The 24,821-nt window shown below is 41.4% G+C and overlaps 2 protein-coding genes across 8 annotated transcripts in view; one reads left to right on the top strand and one right to left on the bottom strand.

Annotated features, from left to right (window-relative positions):
* Positions 1 to 5,025: 5,025 nt before the first annotated feature.
* On the top strand, positions 5,026 to 21,971 carry ZNF830 (zinc finger protein 830). The gene is made up of 10 exons (XM_060781458.2): positions 5,026 to 5,277; positions 8,850 to 8,945; positions 9,915 to 10,032; positions 12,195 to 12,228; positions 12,547 to 12,773; positions 13,573 to 13,663; positions 15,096 to 15,159; positions 17,249 to 17,329; positions 19,772 to 19,848; positions 20,917 to 21,971. The coding sequence occupies exons 1-10, from the start codon at positions 5,113 to 5,115 to the stop codon at positions 21,092 to 21,094; spliced, it is 1,131 nt and encodes a 376-aa protein (XP_060637441.2). The 5' UTR covers positions 5,026 to 5,112; the 3' UTR covers positions 21,095 to 21,971.
* A 2,265-nt stretch (positions 21,972 to 24,236) lies between these two features.
* LOC132778465 (poly(rC)-binding protein 3-like) overlaps positions 24,237 to 24,821 on the bottom strand; it is a 226,123-nt gene continuing 225,538 nt past the window's right edge. For 6 of the 7 annotated variants that reach the window (XM_060781448.2, XM_060781450.2, XM_060781451.2 and 3 more), the window contains one exon: positions 24,237 to 24,821. This exon is cut by the window's right edge and continues 2,749 nt beyond it. Coding sequence is in view for 1 of the 7 variants with exons in the window: in XM_060781456.2 (XP_060637439.1) it covers positions 24,393 to 24,429 (37 nt within the window). In the remaining 6 variants the exon portion in view is untranslated. The other variant, XM_060781456.2, reaches the window with a different exon arrangement.

Genomic DNA, 24,821 nt, shown 5'->3' with positions numbered 1-24,821 from the left:
GGACTGCAGTGAAGAAATCTGACAACTAGATTTGGAAGAACAGCTATGAAAGAATCAGACATTGCTCATGCAATGGCATTTCTGATTTCTGTGTATACTTGTAAAAACGACAGTGAAGAAGGGTGATATCAACTCATTTGAGATGTACTGGAGAAGAGTTCTGTGGGCACCATAAGCTTTCTGTGAAAGGGATCAAGGAGTCTTAGTAGACCACAAGTGAACATGAGTGAACAGTGTGATGCAACAGCTAAAAATGCCAATGCAGTTCTAGGTTGCATTAATAGTAGTGTCTAGATAGATCAAAGGAAATAATAGTCCCATTCTATTCTCCTTTGGTCTGACCATATCTGGAATACTGTGTCCAGTTCTGTGAACCACAGTTCAAGAAGGCTATTGACAACTAGAACATATCCAGAGAAGGGTGGCCAAAATGACCAGAGGTTTAGAAGCCAAGCTCTATGAGAAACTCTTAAAGAGCTGGGTATATTTAACCTACAAAAGAGAAGGCTGAGATAAGACATGATAGCCATGTTTAACTATTTGAAAAGATGTCACAGTAAGGAGGGGACAAGCTTGTTTCAGTCACAGCCATAATAATAATAACTAGCTGTGCCCTGCCACGCGTTGCTGTGGCCTATAGTAAAACTTATCAAAGTTGAGGTAGATATCTGGACTATTATGAAAGAGAGGTCCCTACCTATTCCTTCTCCCTTTTCCTCCCCCTTTCTTCCTTCTCTCCCTCTTTCTTTCTTTCCTTCTTTCACTACTTGGTTTCATCCTTCTCTCTTTCCTTCATTCCCTCCCCCTTTCTTCCTTTGCCTTTCTTCCCTCCCTGTTTGCTTCCTTCTTTCTCTTTTTATTTCCTTTTATTTCACTACCATCATAACAATAACAATAATGCAATGCATTGCCTCTGGGACCTGACACCTCTCCCATTCCCCCTAAAAGGGTCTCATAGGAACAATAGCATCATCATCATAATAATAGAAATAACAACCTTTACCCGCCACGTGTTGCTGTGGCCAATCTTCCCTCTTTCTCTACTTCTTTCCCTCCCTCCCTCCCTCCCTCCCTCCCTCCCTCCCTCCTTCCTTCCTTCCTTCCTTCCTTCCTTCCTTCCCATCTTTCCTTCTCCTCTTCTTTCTCTATCTCTTTCCTTCCTTCCCCCTTTTTCTTTCTCTTCTGCTGTCTCTCTTTTCTTTCCTTCCATCTTTCCTTTTCTTTCCTTTTCTTCTTCCTCTAACTTTCCTTCCTTCCCCCTTTTTCTTTACCTCCCTTTCTCTTTCTTCCTTCTTTCCTTCCTTCCTGTCTTTCCTAGATTTTGACAGGGCGGGAAGGGGCGAGGTGGGGTTTGGAGGTGGCCTGAAGTAAAAGGAGGTAACATTGGGGTGGGGGAGTGATGGAGCGTGGGGTTGCGTGTGTGTGTGTGGCGGCGGGGGGAGTGGGGTTGTGTGTGTGTGTGTGCGGCGGCGGGGGGAGTGATGGAGCCTGGGGTTGTGTGTGTGTGTGCGGCGGCGGGGCGAGTGGGGTTGCGTGTGTGTGTGCGGCGGCGGGGGGAGTGGGGTTGCGTGTGTGTGTGCGGCGGCGGGGGGAGTGATGGAGCCTGGGGTTGTGTGTGTGTGTGTGGCGGCGGGGGGAGTGGGGTTGCGTGTGTGTGCGGCGGTGGAGGGGAGTGATGGAGCGTGGGATTGCGTGTGTGTGTGCGGCGGCGGGGGGAGTGATGGAGCGTGGGGTTGCATGTGTGTGTGCGGGAAGCAGCGCGGCGGGGCTTGGAGTGGGCATGGTTTCCGCAGAGGGAACGTTGGCCGGAAGGCCATGTGCGCGCGCGATGGAACTTGCGGCTGGGCGCCAATGCGCATGCTCAGTTGTTTTGCCATTTTGTGAGTGTGTTGTGTTGTTTTTCATTTTGAGTAGATATGTTTGTACCTTGTGGGTTGTGTTATGGGCACGGGAATTTTGGTTAAGTTTCGTTGGGGGATTTTTGAGTTTTGTTCTTTTGCCGTTTTGTGAGTGTGTTGTTGTATTGTTTTTCATTTTGAGTAGATATGTTTGTACCTTGTGGGTTGTGTTATGGGCACGGGAATTTTGGTTAAGTTTCGTTGGGGGATTTTTGAGTTTTGTTCTTTTGCCGTTTTGTGAGTGTGTTGTTGTGTTGTTTTTCATTTTGAGTAGGTATGTTTGTACCTTGTGGGTTGTGTTATGGGCACGGGGATTTTGGTTAAGTTTCGTTGGGGGATTTTTGAGTTTTGTTGTTTTGCCGTTTTGTGAGTGTGTTGTTGTGTTGTTTTTCATTTTGAGTAGATATGTTTGTACCTTGTGGGTTGTGTTATGGGCATGGGAATTTTGGTTAAGTTTCGTTGGGGGTTTTTTGAGTTTTGTTTCCTCGTTGGATGCCCCTAACAAATTTATATATATAGATAATAATAATAATAATAATGAAACTTTATTTATACCCCGCTACCATCTCCCCAAGGGACTCAGTGCGGCTTACATGAGGCCAAGCCCACAGTACATCAATAAACAAAGGCAATAACAAAATAATCAATACAAAACAGTTAATATAAATCTCATAAACAAACAAACAATAACACACAAGTATTTAAAAACCTATGGCCAGGCCAAATGTAAAAATTTAAAATTTAAAAAGTAATGCTGGGCATGAACAAGGTAGGATATAACTGGGATAGGGTTTTCAAAGAAAGATGAGAGCGCACAGGCATTCCTAAATCAATGGTAAAGTGCATTTTGAGGGCATATTGCTAAGAGTTTTCCTTCTTCTGGGAAGGCACACTGGAACAACCACGTTTTCAGGCCCCTCCTAAAGATTGCCAGCGTTGGAGCATGTCTGATGTCCTTGGGAAGCGAGTTCCAGAGTCGGGGGGCCACCACCGAGACGGCCCTGTCCCTCGTCCTGACCAGTCGTACCTGCGAAGAGCAGGGCCTCTCCAGATGATCAAAGAGATCGTGTGGGTTCGTACACAGAAATGCGGTCACGCAGGTAGGCGGGTTCCAAACTGTTCAGGGCTTTGTAGGTAAGAACCTGCACCTTGAATTGGGACCGGAAAATGAATGGCAGCCAGTGGAGCTCCTTAAACAGGAGGGTTCACTTCTCCCTGTAGAAGCACCAGTTAATAACCTGGCTGTCGCCCATTGTAGCAATTGAAATTTCCGGGCCGTTTTCAAGGGCAGCCCCACGTTGAGTGCATTACAGTAATCCAATCTGGAGGTGACTAAGGCATGGACCACCGTGGCCATACTGAGGGCCCTATAACCCACAGCCCAGAATGTTGTTGTTGTTGTTCATTCGTTCAGTCGTCTCCGACTCTTCGTGACCTCATGGACGAGTCCACGCCAGAGCTCCCTGTCGGCCGTCACCACCCCCAGCTCCTTCAAGGTCAGTCAAGTCACTTCAAGGATGCCATCCATCCATCTTGCCCTTGGTCGGCCCCTCTTCCTTTTGTCTTCCACTTTCCCCAGCATAATTGTCTTCTCTAGGCTTTGCTGTCTCCTCATGATGTGGCCAAAGTACTTCAACTTTGTCTCTAGTATCCTTCCCTCCAATGAGCAGTCGGGCTTTATTTCCTGGAGGATGGACTGATTGGATCTTCTCGCAGTCCAAGGCACTCTCAGAACTTTCCTCCAACACCACAGCTCAAAAGCATCGATCTTCCTTCGCTCAGCCTTCCCTAAGGTCCAGCTCTCACATCCGTAGGTTACTACAGGGAATACCATGGCTTTGACTAGGCGGATCTTTGTTGCCAGTCTGATGTCTCTACTCTTTGCTATTTTATCGAGACTGGACATTGCTCTCCTCCCAAGAAGTAAGCGTCTTCTGATTTCCTGGCTACAGTCTGCATCTGCCGTAATCTTTGCACCTAGAAATACAAAGTCTGTCACGGCCTCCACATTTTCTCCCTCTATTTTCCAGTTGTCAATCATTCTTGTTACCATAATCTTGGTTTTTTTGATGTTTAGCTGCAACCCAGCTTTTGCGCTTTCTTCTTTCACCTTGATTAGAAGGCTCCTCAGCTCCTCCTCGCTTTCGGCCATCAGAGTGGTGTCATCTGCATATCTGAGGTTGTTAATGTTTCTTCCAGCAATTTTCACCCCAGCTTTGCATTCATCAAGCCCCGCAAATCACATTATGTGTTCTGCATAAACGTTAAAAAGGTTGGGTGAGAGTATGCGGCCTTGCCGTACGCCTTTCCCAATCTTGAACCAGTCTGTTGTTCCGTGGTCAGTTCTGACTGTTGCTACTTGGTCCTTGTACAGATTCCTCAGGAGAGAGACAAGGTGGCTTGGGATGCCCATCCCACTAAGAACTTGCCACAATTTATTATGATCCACACAGTCAAAGGCTTTAGAATAGTCGATGAAGCAGAAGTAGATGTTTTTCTGAAACTCCCTGCCTTTCTCCATTATCCAGCGGATATTGGCAATCTGGTCTCTCGTTCCTCTGCCTTTTCTAAACCCAGCTTGAACATCTGGCAACTCTCGCTCCATGTATTGCTGGAGTCTTCCTTGCAGGATCTTGAGCATTTCCTTACTGAGTGCATTACAGTAATCCAATCTGGAGGTGACTAAGGCATGGACCACCGTGGCCATACTGAGGGCCCTATAACCCACAGCCCAGAATATAAAGAGAGATAATCCATAATATCTGCTTTGAACTGGGTGATCTGTGTCCACACTGCCATATAACCCAGTTCAATGTGGATTTTATACAGTTGCGTGGCAGGGGCCTGAGTTTCCCATTACTGGGGTGCCCTCTGCCACCCTGGGAACCAAATAGCGTCAACAGGAGCCAGACGTTTCAGTCTCCAGTCCTGTACGCGTTCGCCATCGTCCCTTCCCATCCGTCACTTCCTTCGCGAGCCCTCCAGTTCAAAAAACTTCAACTCCCAGAAGCCTCAGCCGCTATGAAGAATGACGAGGAATTCTGGGAGTCGAAGTCCAAAATTCCTGGAGCCCTCAGGGAAACAACAGGCTATGGGCGGAGACACGTCACGGAGGGCGCTTTGTTTGGCCGTGACGCAAAACACCCGCGACCGGCAGCGCTGAGGTGTTTGCGCGCGCCCTGTGTGTGGGAGAGGGCCCTTCGTCCGCGGCGCCATGGCAACCTCGTCGCGCGCGGGGGGGCGGCAGCAGCAGCAGCAGAAGGCGGGCCGGGGGGCGGCGGTGGGCCAGGAGGAGCTGCGCCGGCTGATGCGCGCCAAGCAGCGCGAGACCGCGGCAGCGGCGGGGAAGAAGAAAGTCGACTCGCCCTTCGCCAGATATCCTGTGCGGCGCCTGCGCGTCCCTTTCCCAGAGCAAGGGGCAGGGGCGCTGGTGGGCCCCCGGGGGTTTAGGGCGGCGACCAGGCCAAAGTGTCCCAATTGGAGCCCTCCGCTTCTGGAGGACTATATTCTAGGGCGCTGAAAGGAAGGGGGGCATCCTATAGGGTAGACTTGGGCCCTCCCTTCCGGGTGTTTTGGACCTCAGCTCTCACAGTACTTTACTTACTTACGCGGTCCCTCCTAGTCCGAGGATGATGGTCCTCCAAGAGTGGTAACCTGGGAGTGGCTGTGGAGCCCTATTCTTGGTCTGCATCTTCTCCCACAGTGAGGGCATTGGTTTTCAGATGGGAGGCGGTCTCAGTCGGGGTTGGCTTGACATGCCTTCCTCTTGGCATGTTTCTCTCTTTCGCCCTCCATTCGTGCCTCTTCAAATTCTGCAGCACTGCTGGTCACATCTGACCTCCACGCTGGAGCGCTCAAGGGCCAGGGGTTCTGCTCTGGTTAGACCACACCTGGAATATTGTGTCCAATTCTGGGCACCACAATTCAAGAGAGATATTGACAAGCTGAAATGTGTCCAGAGGAGGGCGACCAAAATGATCAAGGGTCTGGAGAACAAGCCCTATGAGGAGCGGCTTAAGGAGCTGGGCATGTTTAGCCTGAAGAAGAGAAGGCTGAGAGGAGATATGATAGCCATGTATAAATATGTGAGAGGAAGCCACAGGGAGGAGGGAGCAAGCTTTATTATATTATTATTATAACTTTATTTGTACCCCGCTAGCATCTCCCGCAGGACTCGATGCGGCTTACATAGGCCAAGGCCTCAACACAATACAACAATACAATACATAGAGCAAATTAAAACAGATTAAGCAAAAATAAAACAACAACCATAACAATACATAAAGACATCAGAAACAGTATAAAACTGGGTCAGGCCAGAGTGATGGGTACAGGATTAAAAGTGCTGATGTGGCAGGGGGTATGTAGGATTATAAATTAAGTGCAGAGTGTGGTGTACAACGGCCATTAGTTCAAGCTTGTTTTCTGCTTCCTTGGAGACTAGGACGCGGAACAATGGCTTCAAACTACAAGAGAGGAGATTCCATCTGAACATGAGGAAGAACTTCCTGACTGTGAGAGCCGTTCAGCAGTGGAACTCTCTGCCCCGGAGTGTGGTGGAGGCTCCTTCTTTGGAAGCTTTTAAACAGAGGCTGGATAGCCATCTGTCAGGGGTGATTTGAATGCAATATTCCTGCGTCTTGGCAGGGGGTTGGACTGGATGGCCCATGAGGTCTCTTCCAACTCTTTGATTCTATGATTCAGTGTCTATGCCAGAGTTTTAAAGTTGGCTTTGAGCCCATCTTTAAATCTCTTTTCCTGTCCACCAACATTCCGTTTTCCGTTCTTGAGTTCAGAGTAGAGCAACTGCTTTGGGAGATGGCGGTTGGGCATCCGGACAACATGGCCAGTCGAGCGGAGTTGATGGCAGAGGACCATCGCTTTAATGCTGGTGGTCTTTGCTTCTTCCAGCACGCTGACGTTTGTCCAATTGTCTTCCCAAGAGATTTGCAGGATTTTTCGGAGGCAGAGCTGATGGAATCGTTCCAGGAGCTGCATGTGACATCTGTAGATTGTCCACATCTCTCAGGTGGATAGCAGGGTTGGGAGGACAATAGCTTTATAGACAAGCACCTTGGTATCCCTATGGATGTCCTGGTCCTCAAACACACTCATTCGGAAAAATGCTGCATTTGCAGAGCTCAGGCGGTGTTGAATTTCGGTGTCGATGTTGACTTTTATGAAGAGGTGGCTGCCAAGGTAGCAGAAATGGTCAACATTTTCTAATGTTACACCATTAAGCTGTATTTCTGGCATTGGAGAGGGATTGGCTGGTGACTGCTGGAAGAGCACTTTGGTTTTCTCAATGTTTAATGACAGGCCGAGCTTCTCGAATGCTTCTGCGAAGGTGTTTACAGTGGCTTGCAGGTCTTCTTCTGAATGCGCACAGATGATGTTGTCATAAGCATACTGGAGTTCTATAACAGATGTTGTTGTAACCTTGGTTTTGGCTTTCAGTCTGCTGAGGTTGAATAGCTTGCCATCTGTCCGATAGATGATTTCCAATCCGGCGGGAAGCTTCCCGTCAACAAGATGAAGTATCATAGCAATGAAGATGGAGAATAAAGTTGGGGCAATAACACATCTCTGTTTGACACCTGATTCCATCTTTAATGGGTCACTGTTGCCATCATGGATGAGCTCTCACAGTAGGCTGTTAGGAATTGTGGGAGTTGAAGTCCAAAACACTTGGGAGGCCTGCTCTAGGTTACAAGGTTCCTTGTGGATTGTGAGCGAATGAAGAGGAGATGCCTCCCTTTGCCCGCCAATGGCATTGGCATTGGCCTTTCCCTTGAGATGTTGTTGTCAACTGCTGTCATGACCCTACAGATGAGAGATCTCCAAGATACTCTGTTGTAAAAACCCTGTTGTTTTCCTCAGTTGCGCCTTTCCGCTTGCTGTGTGGGCTTCCTCTTTTCTGTTGCCTTCTGCTTTTCCTAGCATTTGCACCTTTTACAGTGAACCATGTTGTCTCAAATGTCCAAGCATATTGTTTCCAAAAGGTACCAAATCCATCTGAACAACATTTTATAGGAATTGAAAAAAAGTGCTGAGAATATGCATTATTTTGTTAGAAAATACAGTTTTCCAAGTCCTGTACCACAATTTGATAGTTGTGATCTGTACACAATATTCTACTCCTAGCCAAATAATGTGCTGCCACTTATAACTCATTTTTCAATTTTCTTGAATTTGGTACCTTTTGCAAACAAACTCCACTTTTCCTCTCAGACCCATTGCAGGCCAGGTTATCCTCCAAGGCCACATTTTTAATGAATTGGCTCCCCCCCACCCACCTTCAGTTGTTTTTCGCTTTCAAAATGATGCATAGAAATTGGAAATGCTATAGACATGGATTATCAGAAACAGCTTGAAGATACACAACAGTAATATTGTGTGCGTATCTTCAATTGATGTTTCACAAATGTGCCACTCTTCTTTACTTCATCTGCATTAAACTCAGAAATCCACCCAAAAACTGTGTTTTCTAATTAGGTGAACAGCTTGGTCTTTCTAGCAGCATACAGTTTTGAAGCTTCTAATTTTTATTTCAAAACAAAACAATAATTTGCTTTTTTAAAAGAAGGAATTATTATGTAGCAATGATAGTTACAAAGCTTTATTTCTTGAATCACATAGGTCTTTGGAACTGCAATAACGAAAAACCTCTTGTATCTTAAGCTATATTTGTTGTAGTTTTAAGCTGGTAAACCATTGGTTATTCCCAACTAGAGAAAACCTATTCAGTTACTGAGTTGAGAGTCAACGTGTAGGTAAATCCCATTGATGCAGTGCTAACTCAGTTTAGACTGATAATTATAAAATTTCTGAATAACATCTGCTTGTGTTTTTGCACAAAGTGGTGCTCAAACAATAATGTAGTCCAAAATCACAGCTTTGAGAGCTAGAGTATTTTCGTGTTTGTTTCCTTAACTTTTAAATCCTACATATAACAGTTTAGGGAACCTCAGCTGCTCTCTGTGCAATACCTCTGTGAAGAGTGAACTGTTGTGGCAAACACATGTTCTTGGGAAGCAGCATAAGGAGGTAAGGGACTTGTCTGATGTTTTGTGACTGTATATTCTTACTCAGCCTTATGTATTGTGTTATACAAATAGTAACTGTTGTTTTATGTATAGGATTTTAGGGTTTTTAAAAATCATTCTAAGGATAGTTTGAAGTCCTTGGAACTGAGGTTAAAAAACCTTAAGTCACACAACTCTAAACACAACTAAACCTCAATTAAAGACATTGTTAACTTTCTTATATGGATTACCTACTTTAATACAGGCAGTCCCTGAGTTACAAACATCCAACTTACAAAAGTCTCATAGTTTAAAACGGGGGTGAAACAAAACAGGAAGTGAGAGAAATCCCTAGGAAGGGAAATTCACTCCTGGAAGAGTTGTTTTGGGGAAAATGGTCTCCACTGAAACTTTATTACCAATCCTTGCTTCCACAACAAGCCAATTTTTTCAAAATTCAATGATCAGAAGGACAGAAAGTGAGGTGAAATCTTCTGAACAGGGGCACAGATAGCAAAATAAACACCACAGGGGTGTTAACCCTTCCCTATGCTATCCAAAGCTTAGATAGATAGAGTTACACTTTAAAAATGTATCTGTTCCGACTAACAGAGAAATTCAATTTAAAAACAAAGCTTCAGAACCTATTTTGTTCGTATTTTGGGGACTGTCTGTAGTTCCTTTTATTTGAAAAAAGGTCAGCCCCCAAGTTTATGGTCTGACAGGTACAGAAACCTGAACTTGAACAATATTGTGTATGTAAGATTTGAATAAGGTCATAATTTAGTCTCTCAAATTTTATGGTTAGAATTCTTGATATTGGAAAATGTCAGCTTTCTTGTTCATCCAGGCTTCCTTCCTTCAATTATGTTTGCTCATAATCTTGCCAGTGGTATTTATTTGTGAAAAATGTGCTACTTTGTAACATACCCTTTATTTCTTTTGTGTAGTTATAATACATTGATCTGTCGGTTTTAACTCTTTTCCTTAGAAACTCGAACAGGTGAAAGGTCTTAAACAATCAGTAGCTGGACCCATTCCAAACACCTCATCTTCTCTCAAAAGGAAAACTACAAGTACAGAATCTCCAGAATGGAAGAAAGCAAAAGGTGTGAAAACAAAAGTGTAATTTTTCTGTGGCTCTTTCCTCCCCCATTCAGTGGTGAGTGGGGTGGGAGGTCAAGGAAAGAAAGCATTCTGAATTTTTGAATCATATGATGTAAACTTAAATACTGTTTGAGAAGCATTAACATGGATGGCACATAGGATAGTTGGAAATCAGCTTACTACCTGCTAGAAACAAGAAAAATCCCAGTTAGTTGTTTGTGTCTGTTTCTGGAATTGTCAGTATAAGGTCTACAATAGTCTTTGTGAATACTCATATAGGTGAAGACCACTAGTTTTTCATACATATTCCTAATGCCATTGCTGTTACACTTTAAATTCCTTCTATGAGCTAGCATATTGATGATTTCAAGTCATTCATGAAAGAATGAATCATTTGCCAAATTGAGGCTAGGAAAGCCATAGAATATATGTAAGTAATATATGCAATAGCTTTGTCATTTTTGATGAAAAAAGGAATACATATACTCAGATGCTATAGTCACATAATCAGTCACTAAGAGCAATAATGTATCCATGTGGAATAGGTGCTTAACTATCATAAACCGCTAGACTGTTTTAGCTGAGGAGGTTACATTAGCAGAAACTTTTCAGTGTGTCCCAGAAAAATTATGGTTTGTGGTTATTTATAGAGTTGAGATTTACTATTCATAGAATCATAGAATCAAAGAGTTGGAAGAGACCTCGTGGGCCATACAGTCCAACCCCCTGCCAAGAAGCAGGAATATTGCATTCAAATCACCCCTGACAGATGGCCATCCAGCCTCTGCTTAAAAGCTTCCAAAGAAGGAGCCTCCACCACACTCCGGGGCAGAGAGTTCCAATGCTGAATGGCTCTCACAGTCAGGAAGTTCTTCCTAATGTTCAGATGGAATCTCCTCTCTTGTAGTTTGAAGCCATTGTTCCACATTCTAGTATGCAAGGAAGCAGAAAACAAGCTTGCTCCCTCCTCTCTGTGGCTTCCTCTCACATATTTATACATGGCTATCATATCTCCTCTCAGCCTTCTCTTCTTCAGGCTAAACATGCCCAGTTCCCTAAGCCGCTCCTCGTAGGGCTTGTTCTCCAGACCCTTGATCATTTTGGCACCCTCCTCTGGACACATTCCAGCTTGTCAATATCTCTCTTGAATTGTGGTGCCCAGAATTGGACACACTAGTCCAGGTGTGGTCTAACCAAAGCGGAATAGAGGGGTAGCATTACTTCCTTAGATCTAGACACTATGCTCCTATTGATGCAGGCCAAAATCCCATTGGCTTTTTTTGCTGCCACATCACATTGTTGGCTCATGTTTAACTTGTTGTCCACGAGGACTCCAAGATCTTTTTCACACGTACTGCTCTCGAGCCAGGCATCCCCCATTCTATATCTATTAATCTATTTGTGATTGTTTACAGTGCTTGTGTATCTTTAAAGTAATTATGAATTACCTTTTAAAGTAATTATCAATTAATTATGGGTTATGTGTTTCACACATCATCTATAGATTTCATAAGCTTCAGTCATTTGCTTTAAAACCCCTTGTTTGGTCGGGGCTTTTTGGTGTTACAGTATCTTTAAGATATGAAGACCTAACAAAATAGTGATACAAGGTATAACCAGCAAGGTTAAAGTCTATTATAAAAGAAAAATCAGAAAAAGAAAGAAAAAAGGCTGTGCCAGTCAGCTTTCGTATGATATTGTTTGTAGCACCCACTTTTTGCTTGATATTCAGGCAGTGCTTCTTGTAGGTCAGAGCACGGTCCAGAGTGACTCCCAGGTATTTGGGTGCGCTGCAATGCTCCCGTGGGATTCCTTCCCAGGTAATCCTCAGAGCTCGGGATGCTTGTCTGTTCTTAAGGTGAAAAGCACAGAAGGTGTGGAACGGTGTGTTCTGTGCTGTTTTGGTATTTGGGGTGTGTTGGAGACATCTGTGCCTGTAAAAGTATCAGAGCCTCACACATAGTTACACATCATGTAATGAAGTTATGGTTACAAATGTAATGGATTGTACAATGTGTGAAACTATGCACTTAAAGGCTCTGTTCACTTATTAAAGGATGTATTTGACTTTAATGGTCCAGCGTGCCTAATGAGCTATTGCATCCCAACATGTGTGAAGTTTATATTGGTGGTGATTTTGTTAAATATCTGACTTTTTTTTCAGATCCTGGAGACCATGTACAAGTTGTCCCCTCTGGGTAAGTTGGACATTTTGTTACTTGGCATTTTAGACTTACCTTTTTAATAAGGGAAATAGATAAGACATTTGCTTATACTATTCAGAGCCATTTTGCAGAGAAAGTGATTTTCAAATAGAAGTTTGATATGTTTCATTAATTGGATGCAGCAAACATTTTGGAGAAAATGATATCTCGGAGTAAACTACTGATTACAAGCAGTTTATCAAATGGAGGTAGCCACAGGGAACCTATTGGAAGCAGCTTTGTGGCTTTCAGTGTTTCGATTTTGTATTGTACTGCAAATAAATGTTGAAGGACTATTTCTCTCCTTTTTAGGCTGCCAAAAGACTTTTTTAGCCAAACTGAACAAGTAGAAGGGGAAAAACCCTCTTCAAAAGCTTCAAGCCATTGTTTACTATTAGAAGATTATGGAGAGGAAGACATAAATGCAGATGAGACACCAAAAGAAGTCAGTGACAGTAGCAGCCAACCTCCTTTGCAATCCGCAGCACATAATACAGCTTCTACTCAAAAAGCGGAAGCTGTTACTACTTTGTCATCAGGTAATAATAGCACTCTAAATATTCTGGGGCAAAAAACAAAAAAGTCTTGTATTCCAGGCCCATGAGCATGATGCAAGTCAGATTACTGGTTTAAACTATCATACTCCTTTTTAAAATATATGTAGATATTACTATTTACATTAATCTTGTTATACCTCAAGAGTATAACATACGGTTTTGTTAGATGGTTACATAGAATTAAAACAATTATTTTCTGCTGATGCAGCAAACTATACTACTGTTAGCAGTAGCAGATACAATAATCTAGAGACTTGATACAATTGCATCTAATTGTAAATATTAGAAAATATCACATATACTTGTTTCCAGTTACATTTTATTCAAGATCTAATCCACAATTCTGTTTCCAGCCAAAGTCAGCTAAATCCCCATCTAAGGAGCTCCTAAATTGGAGGGTAGCCTTTTTAGTACTCAGGCTTTTAGTACTTAGATGAATGAGCTTCCTTTAAAAGATGTGGCTAATAGCTTTTGATAGCCTAATCCTGAAGTTGTCCAGTTGTTCTAAAACCACTTAAGCTAGCAGTCATTGCTGGTTGTTATAGCTGTTCTGGTGTCTATTGACTCCAGTGGGGTTGATTCCAAAGTTAAATGTGCAAAGCATTTCAAGCTTTATGGTAAATTTACTTTGTATGAAATATTTCCCTTGTTTTGGACTTGACCTACTGCTGATCATCTTTGTTGCCCAATTTATTCTACTCTGCTTCTAAATTATCAGGTATTGGGCATATTATTCAGACAAAGGTTCTTTTATCTGCTTTTTTGTGTCTACGATTTTCAGATGGAGTAGATAACAAAGCTTTGGCTTCACCTCTAGTCTTCCATTCTGGATCTATACAGAAAGCAGAAACACAAGAAAAAAATGTGGAAAGGTAAAAAAATGTCACACATGGCACATTAGGAATGAAATAGATGGAGGAAAGAGGGAAAGGTATGTCTTCACAATGTGATACAGTGGGGAGGGGGGAGTATTTAGTCAGATACCAATTGTACACGTTCTACTTAAAAAGATGAGAGAGGCCTGGAATTGACGTCATGGGTAGACCTCAACAATGAGAGACAACATGAGAAAACACATCCAGAAAATCACATTATCTGATTTTTATCAACATGGTCCCATCTTGCTGAACAAGTGTCCTATTGTATGTTCTGCAGGCTTTGTGTGTGTATAGCTAGATCCCTCTATAACATAAATTATCAGCCAATTTCTAATATAATATTCTTGGGCAAGGTTCTGGAGAGCCTAGTGGCCTCCCAGCTCCAGGGGCTTTTAGATGAAATACAGTATCTAGATCCATGTCAGTCTGATTCCAGGAATGATTATGGAATGGAGACAGTTTTGATTGTCTTGGTAGATTATGCTGAGAACGGGAAAGGCTGAGTATGTCTTTGGTGGTTCTGTTAGACTTCTCAGTGGATTTCAATGTCATTGACCATAGTATTCTTCTGGCCTGCCTTGCCTGGTTGCGAATTGGGGACTCTATTTTATACAAACTCAATTCCTTCATAGAGGGGCATATCCAAAAGATAATGCTGGTTGACTTCTGTTTGATTTCATTAGCCATGTGAGGTCACTTATTTGATTTAATATATGCATGTGATTTAATATACCATATAAATAAAGCTATTGTGAGAGGTTATCCTGAATTTTAGATTGTAGTGCTGTTATTATGCAGATGGTGCCAATTCTTTGGATTCTCCAATCCAACAAAAATAGTGTCCTAAACAAGTATCTGTCTTCAATAATAGTATGCATGAGGGCATCGAGTCCAGCCCCTTGCTCAATGCAGGATATTTGGCTAAAGCAATGGTTCTGAACCTGTGCGTCCCCAGGTGTTTTGGCCTACAATTCTCAGCCAGTTTACCAGCTGTTAGGATTTCTGGAAGTTGGAGGCCAACACATCTGGGGACCCACAGATAGAGAATCACTGGGCTAAAGCATCTTCAAAAGGTCCAGCCTCTTGAAATTCAGAAAAGGAGACCCCACCATCTCTCTTAGAAGTCCTTCTAAGGTTCAGTCAAAATTTATTATCCTGTTCTTCAAACCATTAGACCTGGTCTGATCCTCTGGGATAGGACAGAACAAGCTTGCCTCTGCAGGCTATGAAAGCCATTCCTCGGTCTATTCTCCACCAAGCTGAACATGTCCAGCTCCTTCAAACCTTTTTCATGTTATGATCTCTATACCTTTTATCAATCTTGTTGTCATTCTCTAATATTTTATCTGCTTTTTTCAGAGAGTTGGCTATATTATGTTGAAAGAATAGAAAATTAACACAGTATGCTCTCCCCATGACATTTCAGGAGAGAAAATACTGCAGAGGCCTTGCCAGAAGGATTTTTTGATGATCCTGAAGTGGATGCAAAGGTAAGCATGAGTTTTTCTGCTTATTTTACTTTGTCCTGCATTTCTTCCATTGCTTGAATGCAAGAAATCTTACAACATAACATAACTGTTTTAATGTATTTACAATTGTTTTAATGAATGCTAAATGAATATTGCGCTTTGTTTTTATTGTGCGGCACCGAATGGTGCCTGTTGGTAGCCATCCTGAGTACCTCTTCGGAGATGAAAAGGACGGGATAGAAATGCTCCTAATAAATAAATAAATAAATAATAACTCAGTAGAGCCACAGTATTTTCTATATTTATAGCATTTCTCAGTTTCAAACGGATTTCTCCCCTTTCTGCCCAGCAACTAGAGAACATTTCTCCATACTTCTTCTCTTTGTGTCACTTCATAATGTTGTACCTTAGCAATGTTATGAATCTGGTATCTTATATGAAAGGAAGAAAATTTCATCCCCTTCAGTTATTCAGAGTTTGTTGCTTTCCAGTGGAAGCAGATGTGTGTTCTGCTTTGGTGTCTATCTACCAGCTTAAACAAATCTTGCAAGTATGTCCATATTTTGTGCATATTTTGAATAACATGAATTATGATGGTGATACTATTGTACTATGCTATATATTGCGTTACTATATTACTGAGAACCAAGATGTTAGTTAAGATCAATTGTTTTGAAGCCATCACATATGAGAATGCAAAGATTTATAAGATCCATTTTCCTTGTTATTTAGTAATTTCCAGTTCTCAAACTATTTGAAATGCCATATTATTCTTAATATCTCATATCTCTATCCAGTTTCTACATTTGTATGTTAATGTGCTTAGCTCATTAACATACAAATAGTTTTTCCTGCCACTTTGGCAGGAAAAACGAAATGCAAAGATACAGAATGGGGGACACCTGGCTCGAGAGCAGTATTTGTGAAAAAGATCTTGGAGTCCTCATGGACAACAAGTTAAACATGAGCCAACAATGTCATGTAGCAGCTGAAAAGGCCAATGGGATTTTGGCCTGCATCAACAGGAGCATAGTGTCTAGATCCAGGGAAGTAATGCTACCCCTCTATTTCGCTTTGGTTAGGCCACACCTGGAATACTGTGTCCAATTCTGGGCACCACAATTGAAGAGAGATGCTGACAAGCTGGAATGTGTCCAGAGGAGGGCGACTAAAATGATCAAGGGCCTGGAGAACAAGCCCTATGAGGAGTGGCTTAAGGAGCTGAGCATGTTTAGCCTGAAGAAGGCTGAGAGGAGACATGATAGCCATGTATAAATATGTGAGAGGAAGTCACAGGAAGGAGGGAGCAAGCTTGTTTTCTGCTTCCCTGGAGACTAGGACGCAGAACAATGGCTTCAAACTACAAGAAAGGAGATTCCATCTGAACATGAGGAAGAACTTCCTGACTGTGAGAGCCGTTCAGCAGTGGAACTCTCTGCCCAGGAGTGTGGTGGAGGCTCCTTCTTTGGAGATTTTTAAACAGAAGCTAGATGGCCATCTGTCAGGGGTGCTTTGAATGCAATATTCCTGCTTCTTAGCAAGGGGTTGGACTGGATGGCCCATGAGGTCTCTTCCAACTCTATGATTCTATGACTTTCATTAAGGTATAATGTTCTGGAATGTTTTTCATCATGTATAGCTGTGAGTTGTCTAGATCACTGCTTCTTGAACTGTGGGTTCTGACCCCAAAAGGGGTTCCCTTGGCTCAAACTTGGAGTCCTGAAAATTATAGTAAAAAAGTAAATGTTTTCTGAACATTACGTGAACATTACCTGTTGCCTGCAGTGGACTCTGCAGACGATGTTTCAGGTGTACTTCATTTTTTAAACAGGAAAAGCCGTCTGTTTAGCAAGCCTTGCAAATGTTGATTTGTTGTGAGTAAATGCTTGATTTTTATACTTATTTTATATACCTGGGGTAACATAAAAATTTATCAGGTCAAAAGGAGTCTCGTTTACGAAGCCCTAGTCTAGATGTGCAGTTTTCTCCAGAACATGAGCAACTCTGCCAAAAATATTTGCTTTGCCTGCAGTATTGGATAAAAAGACCTTGTTGTTAAAAACATAACTGCACAGTCCTTTCTGAACAGAAGCACTTTTTGTCTCCTCAGGTGCGAAAAGTTGATGCGCCAAAGGATCAAATGGATAAAGAATGGGATGAATTCCAGAAAGCCATACGACAAGTCAATACCGTGAGTTGATGCTGTTCTGCTTGCATTGTTCCCAAATACCTTTATACACAAAACTGGAACGTGGTAGTGGCACATCATATTATATTTTCCAGTTTGTTGCTTTTTTAGCAGTTAAATTCATTTTATTCCTTCCTTCTTGGCAGAGCAGCTGGTGTTTGGCAGCAGCTGGGGCAATTGCTGGTGTTCCTCCCTCCTGAATCCAAGTCTGAGGCACAAATGTAAATGTGGCATCAAGCCTCAAACCAACATATAAATTCATAAATCATGTGCCTGCAAATGTTGATAGCCAAGATATACACTACTTTTAAAATTATTTCCTTGTTTGATTTTTATATACATTGCTCACCCCGCCCCCTCCCAAATAATTATTGGTGTCTACTTGAAGCACTGATTCAGAAATTGCATAGCATCAGCGCGGATTTCTTAGATCTGGTTATTATGTTTTCTGTGGGCGAGGAGATGTCAGCTGGTAGATAGCATATGTTCTGTATTTCAAAAACTAGAGCTGATAGGAGAAAACTGGTACCATTTTGGGAATCAGCAGGTTATATACATGCAGAAACAGGGCTGACATTTGAGGCAACAAAATGTGTGTTCGCCAGTGTTGAAGTTTCTGTGTATTTTTGACAAATTCCTTTGTATTAAACTCCAGTGCATTATATTTGGTAAAAGTAAAATGCATTTGCTGAAGGTTCAGTCTGCTATTTCACCTGGAATTCTATGGCCAGAATCAGGTTCATGCTGTCTACTGGTGCACAAGTCCATTACAGAAAGTTGCATTTTCCCCAGAGTTGCACAGAATGGGAAGGGAAAGCTTCCAGTTCTGATTCTGCTGGTCCACTTCCTGTCCCAGAGATTAGCTGTCCTAGAGTACTTTGCCTGTTCCCCAAAAAATAGGCATTGTAGAAATAGGCTGCTTACAGCTTGCAGCTGGCTTTCTGTCCACATTGGTGTTGACTTTGTCTTCTATCCTCTGCCCAATTGCACCCAGACCTTTTTTCTTCTTGCCACTGTGATTGTGTAACCTGTAGGATCTAAAGCTGTGCCTCCTTTTGCAGTTGAATTGAGAGTTAGTTTAGCAGTTTTATTGGGGAATTTATCTTTCCGCATTTCCCTTGAATAAATCTGTGGTCGACAACTTCTCTTTAAATGAACCTCTATTGTAACAAAGTGCTTAAAAACCTGTAGTTTTGGGGGTGAATTACAGGGAAAGGTCAACTCCCCTGTTTAAGGAGCTTCATTGGCTGCCGTTTGTCTTCTGGTCCCAATTCAAGGTGCAGGTTTGGGACCCGCCTACCTTCGTGACCGGATCTCCATGAACCAGCCTGAGCTCTTAGATCCTCGGGGGAGGCTCTCCTTTCGCCCTTGCCATTATCACAGGCTCGTCTTGTAAGCACAAGGGAGAGAGCCTTCTCCTCTGTGTCCTCCCCCCCCCCCCCCGATTCTAGAACTCATTTCCCATTGAGATTAGGAAGGCCCCCACCTTAGAGATTTTCAAGAGGGATCTCAAAACCTGGTTTTTCCGATGTGTTTTTGGAGAGTAGCCATATTATCATACACAGTTGCTCCCCCTCAATGGTTTTTGTCCCCAGAGTATATTTCTCCACCTGTATGAAGGTCTATATTTATGACCCCACTCCTTTATGAGTTTCTCCCTCACAAACAATCTGCTCCATCCCTATCTCATCCTGATTTTTAGTATTTTTAGTATTTTATCTTACACAGGCCCGCTCATTGTTGTTTTATTGTGTATGTATGATTTTGTTTTATTGTTTTTTGTACTGACATGTTGTATGTATTTTCTGTGTCGTTATTGTGTTTTGATTTTATTTTATTGTAATATACAGTTGGACTTGGCCTCATGTAAGCCGCCCCAAGTCCCCATTGGGCAGGGTATTAAATAAAGTTTGTTGTTGTTGTTGTTGTTGTATATGCTGCAAAGGTAAACGTCCAGTAACTTAAGTTGTTTTTGCTCTTAATGTCTGGTGCTGCACAACTTTTTGCATGAATGAATTGCTGAAGATAATATAACGGTTATCCTGTTCCAAAACATCAGTACTATAAACATGGCTGACATCCATACAAGATGAGTCATGGACACATTTGGTTGCATGCTATCTCCAAGTTAGAAAAAGTATGTGCTGAAAAAAATGACAGGTTAGGTATATAGTTTTAAAATCAGGAGTGATGGAGATAGGTGCTAACAGAATTCTTCAAATAACATCAGTAACAATTATGTACAATTATGTTTATGAGATTTTGTAGAAAATGATGAGACTGTAACTCCCACAATTCCTCACTAATTTATTTAATTCCAGCAAAATCTGAATAGTTATGCAAATGCTGATGCCAATGGAATTACTGAATATTTGTTGAGGTGAAACACAGATTGTATTCTAAAACTGATCTTTACGGTTTTTTAATTACTATTTTTGGAAATAGATTTCAGAAGCTATAGTAGCAGAGGAAGATGAAGAAGGGCGACTTGACCGTCAGATTGGAGAAATTGATGAGCAGATGTAAGTCAGCTGAATTAAAAAAGCTATTTGAGCATAGGCCTTCTCAAAAGTAACTTAATTTGGCAGGGGCAAAACCATACATCATGCCTTTGATTTGACTTGTGTGTTTGTATCTGTTACTATATCTGTCTTAAATGTTTAAAAGGATAGAACAGGGAAAAGTTATACAATAATGTATGAGGAGTTTGACATTTCTAAACTGTATTTGTTTGACAGATTCATGTCTTCCTTTGCAATAAAAATGGTTAGCATAGCATTTTAAAATAGATAAAGAAGGTTTGCAGTGATTTCCAGGAATATGGTGAATTAGCCAAGAAAAATCTCTCATTCAGTTAACCTTTTCACCTCTTAAGTATCTAATGACTGTTAAAAGTATGGTGTGCTTTGTGCTTAATAACAAATCAAAATTCTCATAACTTTTATATATATTAAGCAAATCTGCAGTATCTTTTGTGTGTTAGCAATAGGTAGCCCTAGTTATACATGACAAAGAAATCTCATCAGTTGAAAATGTTATTCAGAACAATTTTTGCTTCTGAAATTTCAGGAGATATTATACACCTTTAGATCAATAAGGGCTAGAAATTTATTTTTGCAAAGCAAAAGGGTTAGAAAACCGAATTTCAGCCAATGTTTTTGCAACTTCTAGGGTTTCTTACGCCCACCATATCCACAATACACACTGTGCCATGGCTGAAAATAGATTAAGTGAATACTACCATATAAAATGGCAGATTATTTTCCTTAGTGCAACGACAACATATCTGGCTTGCCTTAAATATCATTTTCTTCTCAGAAGGGCAGTTAAAACAGTTTAAAAAGTACTAGAAGCTAAGGGATATGTGTGTGAGTGTTTAAAAAATATTTAGAGACTGGATTTTTTAACCGTGTCGTAGGCCTGAAATAAATGTGCTGGTTTGGAGAGTCATCCTTGTTTTTCCAGTGGAGTATAAATAATGATACATAAGATGGGTCTACTGAAAGATTCCCTAAATGTTGGGGTACATATATAAACCTTTTTGCTGCAGCCAGGTGGAGAAACAAACTGATGTTTTTATTTTATCCTAGTGAATGTTTCCGCCGTGTTGAGCAACTGCGTGACCGCCAGGAAATAATGAAAGATAAACTGAAAGAAGTCATGAGGTTCAGAGCTGCACAGGCAAAGGAAGAGGATGATGTTGGCAGTGACGGTGAATTGCAGGACCTGCTTTCTCAGGATTGGAGGGCAAAAGGAACTCTGTTGTAGTTGCCTTGAGACAGAGATTGAGCTCCTGCTCTGTGGTGGTGTTGACTTTTTATCATACACCACTATTTTGTAAATTATTTGTTTAATGAACTTGGAACATATTGAAATTGATTGTAAAAAGGCTTTCATAGGTTTAAGAACAAATAAGGTTTATAAATTATCAAATTGCAAGGTCATTTTTATAAAGAGAATTATTGTTTTCCCACCTAAACCCATAGTTGCGTCTTGCAGGTTATGATGTGTCATGTGTACCTTTTAAAATATCAATAAAAGTGTGTGAAGCATGAGCCAAGGATTTGATAACAGGCTCAGCTGGTGGTTTCATTATTGTGGGGAAGGAGAAGGCTACTCCACTTGGTTTTAATGGTAGCCTCTTCCACAGTTCCTCCAGGTATTTTGGAAACGATTCCGGTACTAAACCTATATTGAGAATAGGACTCAGCACTTGTGTAGCTTGTTTTTTGCTTTGTATGTTTTGTGATGTTACCTGGGAACCGCTCTGAGTCCCCTCGGGGAGATGGAGCGGTATATAAATAAAGTTTTATTATTATTTTTAATAATAATAATAATAATACCTGCAGGTAGTGTGGAGGGCACTGTTGTTAAAACCAAGTGGAGTTGCCTCTGTGTCCCCCTCGCTCCTCAAAATAATAGAAACTATTATGCTTCAGTGTTAGGCAGGAATATAAAACTGGATTGGTAATAATAGATCTGTTGAATTGACATTTGCCAATTCCTGAGAAATTTGAATCCATGCCTTATCCTAAACCATTCCTCAGTTTGAAAAATACATTTTCACAGGGAAATTTCTGTTTTGTTACTGCTATATGTAGCTTAACTTATTAATTCCTAGTAAAACATGTCTTGTATATTCTAAGGTTGAATTATCCATTTCTTTCATCTTCCATCTCCAGTAGCTCTTCATTTTCAAGGCAGTTTGAATACTATGGCTAGGAAACATGTTCTCAAAAGAAATTTATTGTAGCCATAAAAAACAGAATATGATCTGTATGTCTTGCATTATCTGTATTTCTTTCATCATATTTTTCATCATGTCTCTCAAATTCATATCTTCCGTTGAAGATGCTCTCCTGGCCGTTCCCTTCAACTCTTTTATTTCTCTCTCTCCCCCCCCCCCCCCCCCCTTATTTGCGGTGTTGCCATTCCTTTCTCTTTTACTTTCCTGTTCTTTGTAAAAGTGTATTTTTCCTGTTATTCCTTCTTTCTTTCAAATGGAAATTTGAAGAGTAGATTTTTCTTTGTCTCCTAAGTGTTTATATTTTCTTATGTTTTAATTTTTTGGACTTTTCCCTTCTTTGGTTATTTTAAATTATTATTCTGTTCAATGGGAGAGGGGGAGAAAGGTGCAAATAAATGCAGTAGGCAGTGAAAACAAAGACAACAACAAAAGGCAAATTTCAGCCTCTTCTCTTTCTTCTTTTCTCTTCTAATGTGTCATTGCATATCTTTTCTTTTTCTAATTTATTTGTTTTTTTACTTTGTTTTCCTTTTTTCTTAGGAGTGGTGAAAAATTTAAGTTAAATATTTTCTCCTAAAACACTAATCAACTTTACAGGAAATATATTCTAATACATGAGTGTACTGCACTGTAGGTTTTTTTTTTCTGCTCTCAAGTTTACCATTTGGTTGTTAGGTTAAATATTTGGTCCCTAAGATAATTTAGTTGACAGAAAAAACAAATTCCTCTTCTGCGTGGAAGGTCCTTCTTCCCATGGATGATCTATATCCCCTTCTTCCCTAATCAATATGGAATGAGGACTGGAATTAAGTTTTAAAGTGGATGTCTTAGCAAAGTCACCCTGTAGGAGATAATTTATCCATTTGCATATTTACTGTATTGAATAACCAAGAAGTTAGTCTTTAAAATGTTGCATTGAATTGTGATGCTATTTTTCCTCAGTGAGCTCTGTGACCTAACTGCACTTTTGTCAACCTTCAATTGTTGATTAAAATCTGGACTTTCTGGAAGGTCATAGAAGTTGTACTTGATCAATACCTTAGCCACAGAGTTAAGAATAGCAACATTCTGTGTATCCAAAGATTTAAATTCATACTGGATATATAACTATTCTGTTTAAAGCATTAGTAGCACATGCTTTGGTTAGACTGGCTAGTTTCTATAGCCTGTAGGCCTGTACATCCTGTGGCCCACACATGTTGCACTCCACTTGAGGCTTTTCTCCCACATGTTCCTCAGCTGCTGCCATGATAGGAGAGAAAAAAGCTACTGCCACATGCTCTGCCTGCCTGGCCATGTGCCCCTGAGGAGCAAAGAAAGAGAAAAAAAAGGGGGGGGAGTCATTGTAGCGCATCTCTGGGGAAGGAAGAAGGGAGCAAAAAAGCCACCCCCCCCCCCATCTGCACCTTCCTGGGGAGCAAAGAAGTAAGGTAGAATGAGAAGAAAATAACCACTTCTGCACCATTGCCCCCCTCCCCAGTGTGTGCCACTAGGATGAAGAAAGAAAATGAAGAAAGAGAGGGAGGATGGGAGAGGGAAAGAAAAATAGGAAAGGAAGGAAAGGGAGAAAAGGAAGTAAGAAAGGGAAGGAGAAAGAAAAGCGGAAATAAAGAGTGGTAGGAAAAAGGGAGGGAGGGAGAGGAGTAAAATAAAATGGACAGAAGAGAGAGAGAAAGGGATGTAGGAAAAAGGGAGAAAAGGAGAAAAGGAAGAAAGAAAAGAAAACGGGAAGGCATTCAGAAAGTGTAGTATATTGATTTTAACCTTGGACTACACTCTAAACCCACTGGGTGACTTTAAGTAAGTCATACCCTCTCAGTGTCAGAGGAAGGGAAAGGCAAATACCCTTTGGATATATCCTGACGAGAACTCTTCTAATAGGGTCAGCTTAGGGTTGCCCTGAGTCTGAAGCTACATGAAGGCACACAGAAACAACAATTGCAATTAATCATGAATTATACCTTGCTTGGAAACAGAGATGCTAAAAACTATTTGTGGCCCTAAGAGGCTTAGCCTATCTAATTTTGGCCCTTTCTCTCAAGTTGAGCAGGCCTGCTCTAGAGTATCATCAACTCCAAAATGTAAACCATAATTCCTTGCTGAACTTCGAGATCATTACGCCTCAATACTAATGAAAGCAACACAACAGTTACAAAATCCCAGTTGTTTAAAGAGTAAAAGTATTTATTTTGAGATCTCAGAATAATAACGTTAGAAATGACCATTTCCTCTGTCGATTAGTCCATAGAAAGCATTGTCTCATGGGGCTTTGGAAAAGTCCTCTCAGGCAGCTCAAGCCCTAGAGCATGCTGGGACAGATTACAGAGCCCCGAGGCCAGTTACTTCTGAAGAGAGCCTGAAATGCAGGAACAAAAATCAGGAAGAACAAATTTGGGGGGAGCAAAGGGGAAAAGATCTTTGCACCATTAAGGAACAACACTTGAGTACAACTGATATAGAACAACATTTCACTCCAAGCAAATTCTCACATTTGTTTACTTCAGTTATAAAACCAGTTAAAGTAGTTCTGAACAGTTTTACAGCATGTTTCAAGAGCTATTAAATACCCGAGGTACCAAGACAGTATTTCCATTGCCTCCACAGTGTATACAGACAAAGATGACATTTCATTAAGTGCAAATCGTTTGCAATAATGGCAGTTCTACAATTAATTACAGTGACACAACTCAGTGCAAAAGTACTAAGGTGGAGAGAGAGAGAGAGAGAAGTCTACAGATTACAGAAATG

This window comes from Anolis sagrei, chromosome 6, assembly GCF_037176765.1.
Source record: "Anolis sagrei isolate rAnoSag1 chromosome 6, rAnoSag1.mat, whole genome shotgun sequence".
NCBI classification, from domain to species: Eukaryota; Metazoa; Chordata; class Lepidosauria; order Squamata; family Dactyloidae; genus Anolis; species Anolis sagrei.
The sequence above is the reverse complement of the archived record's forward strand: the minus strand, read 5'-3'. Positions and strand labels throughout refer to the sequence as shown.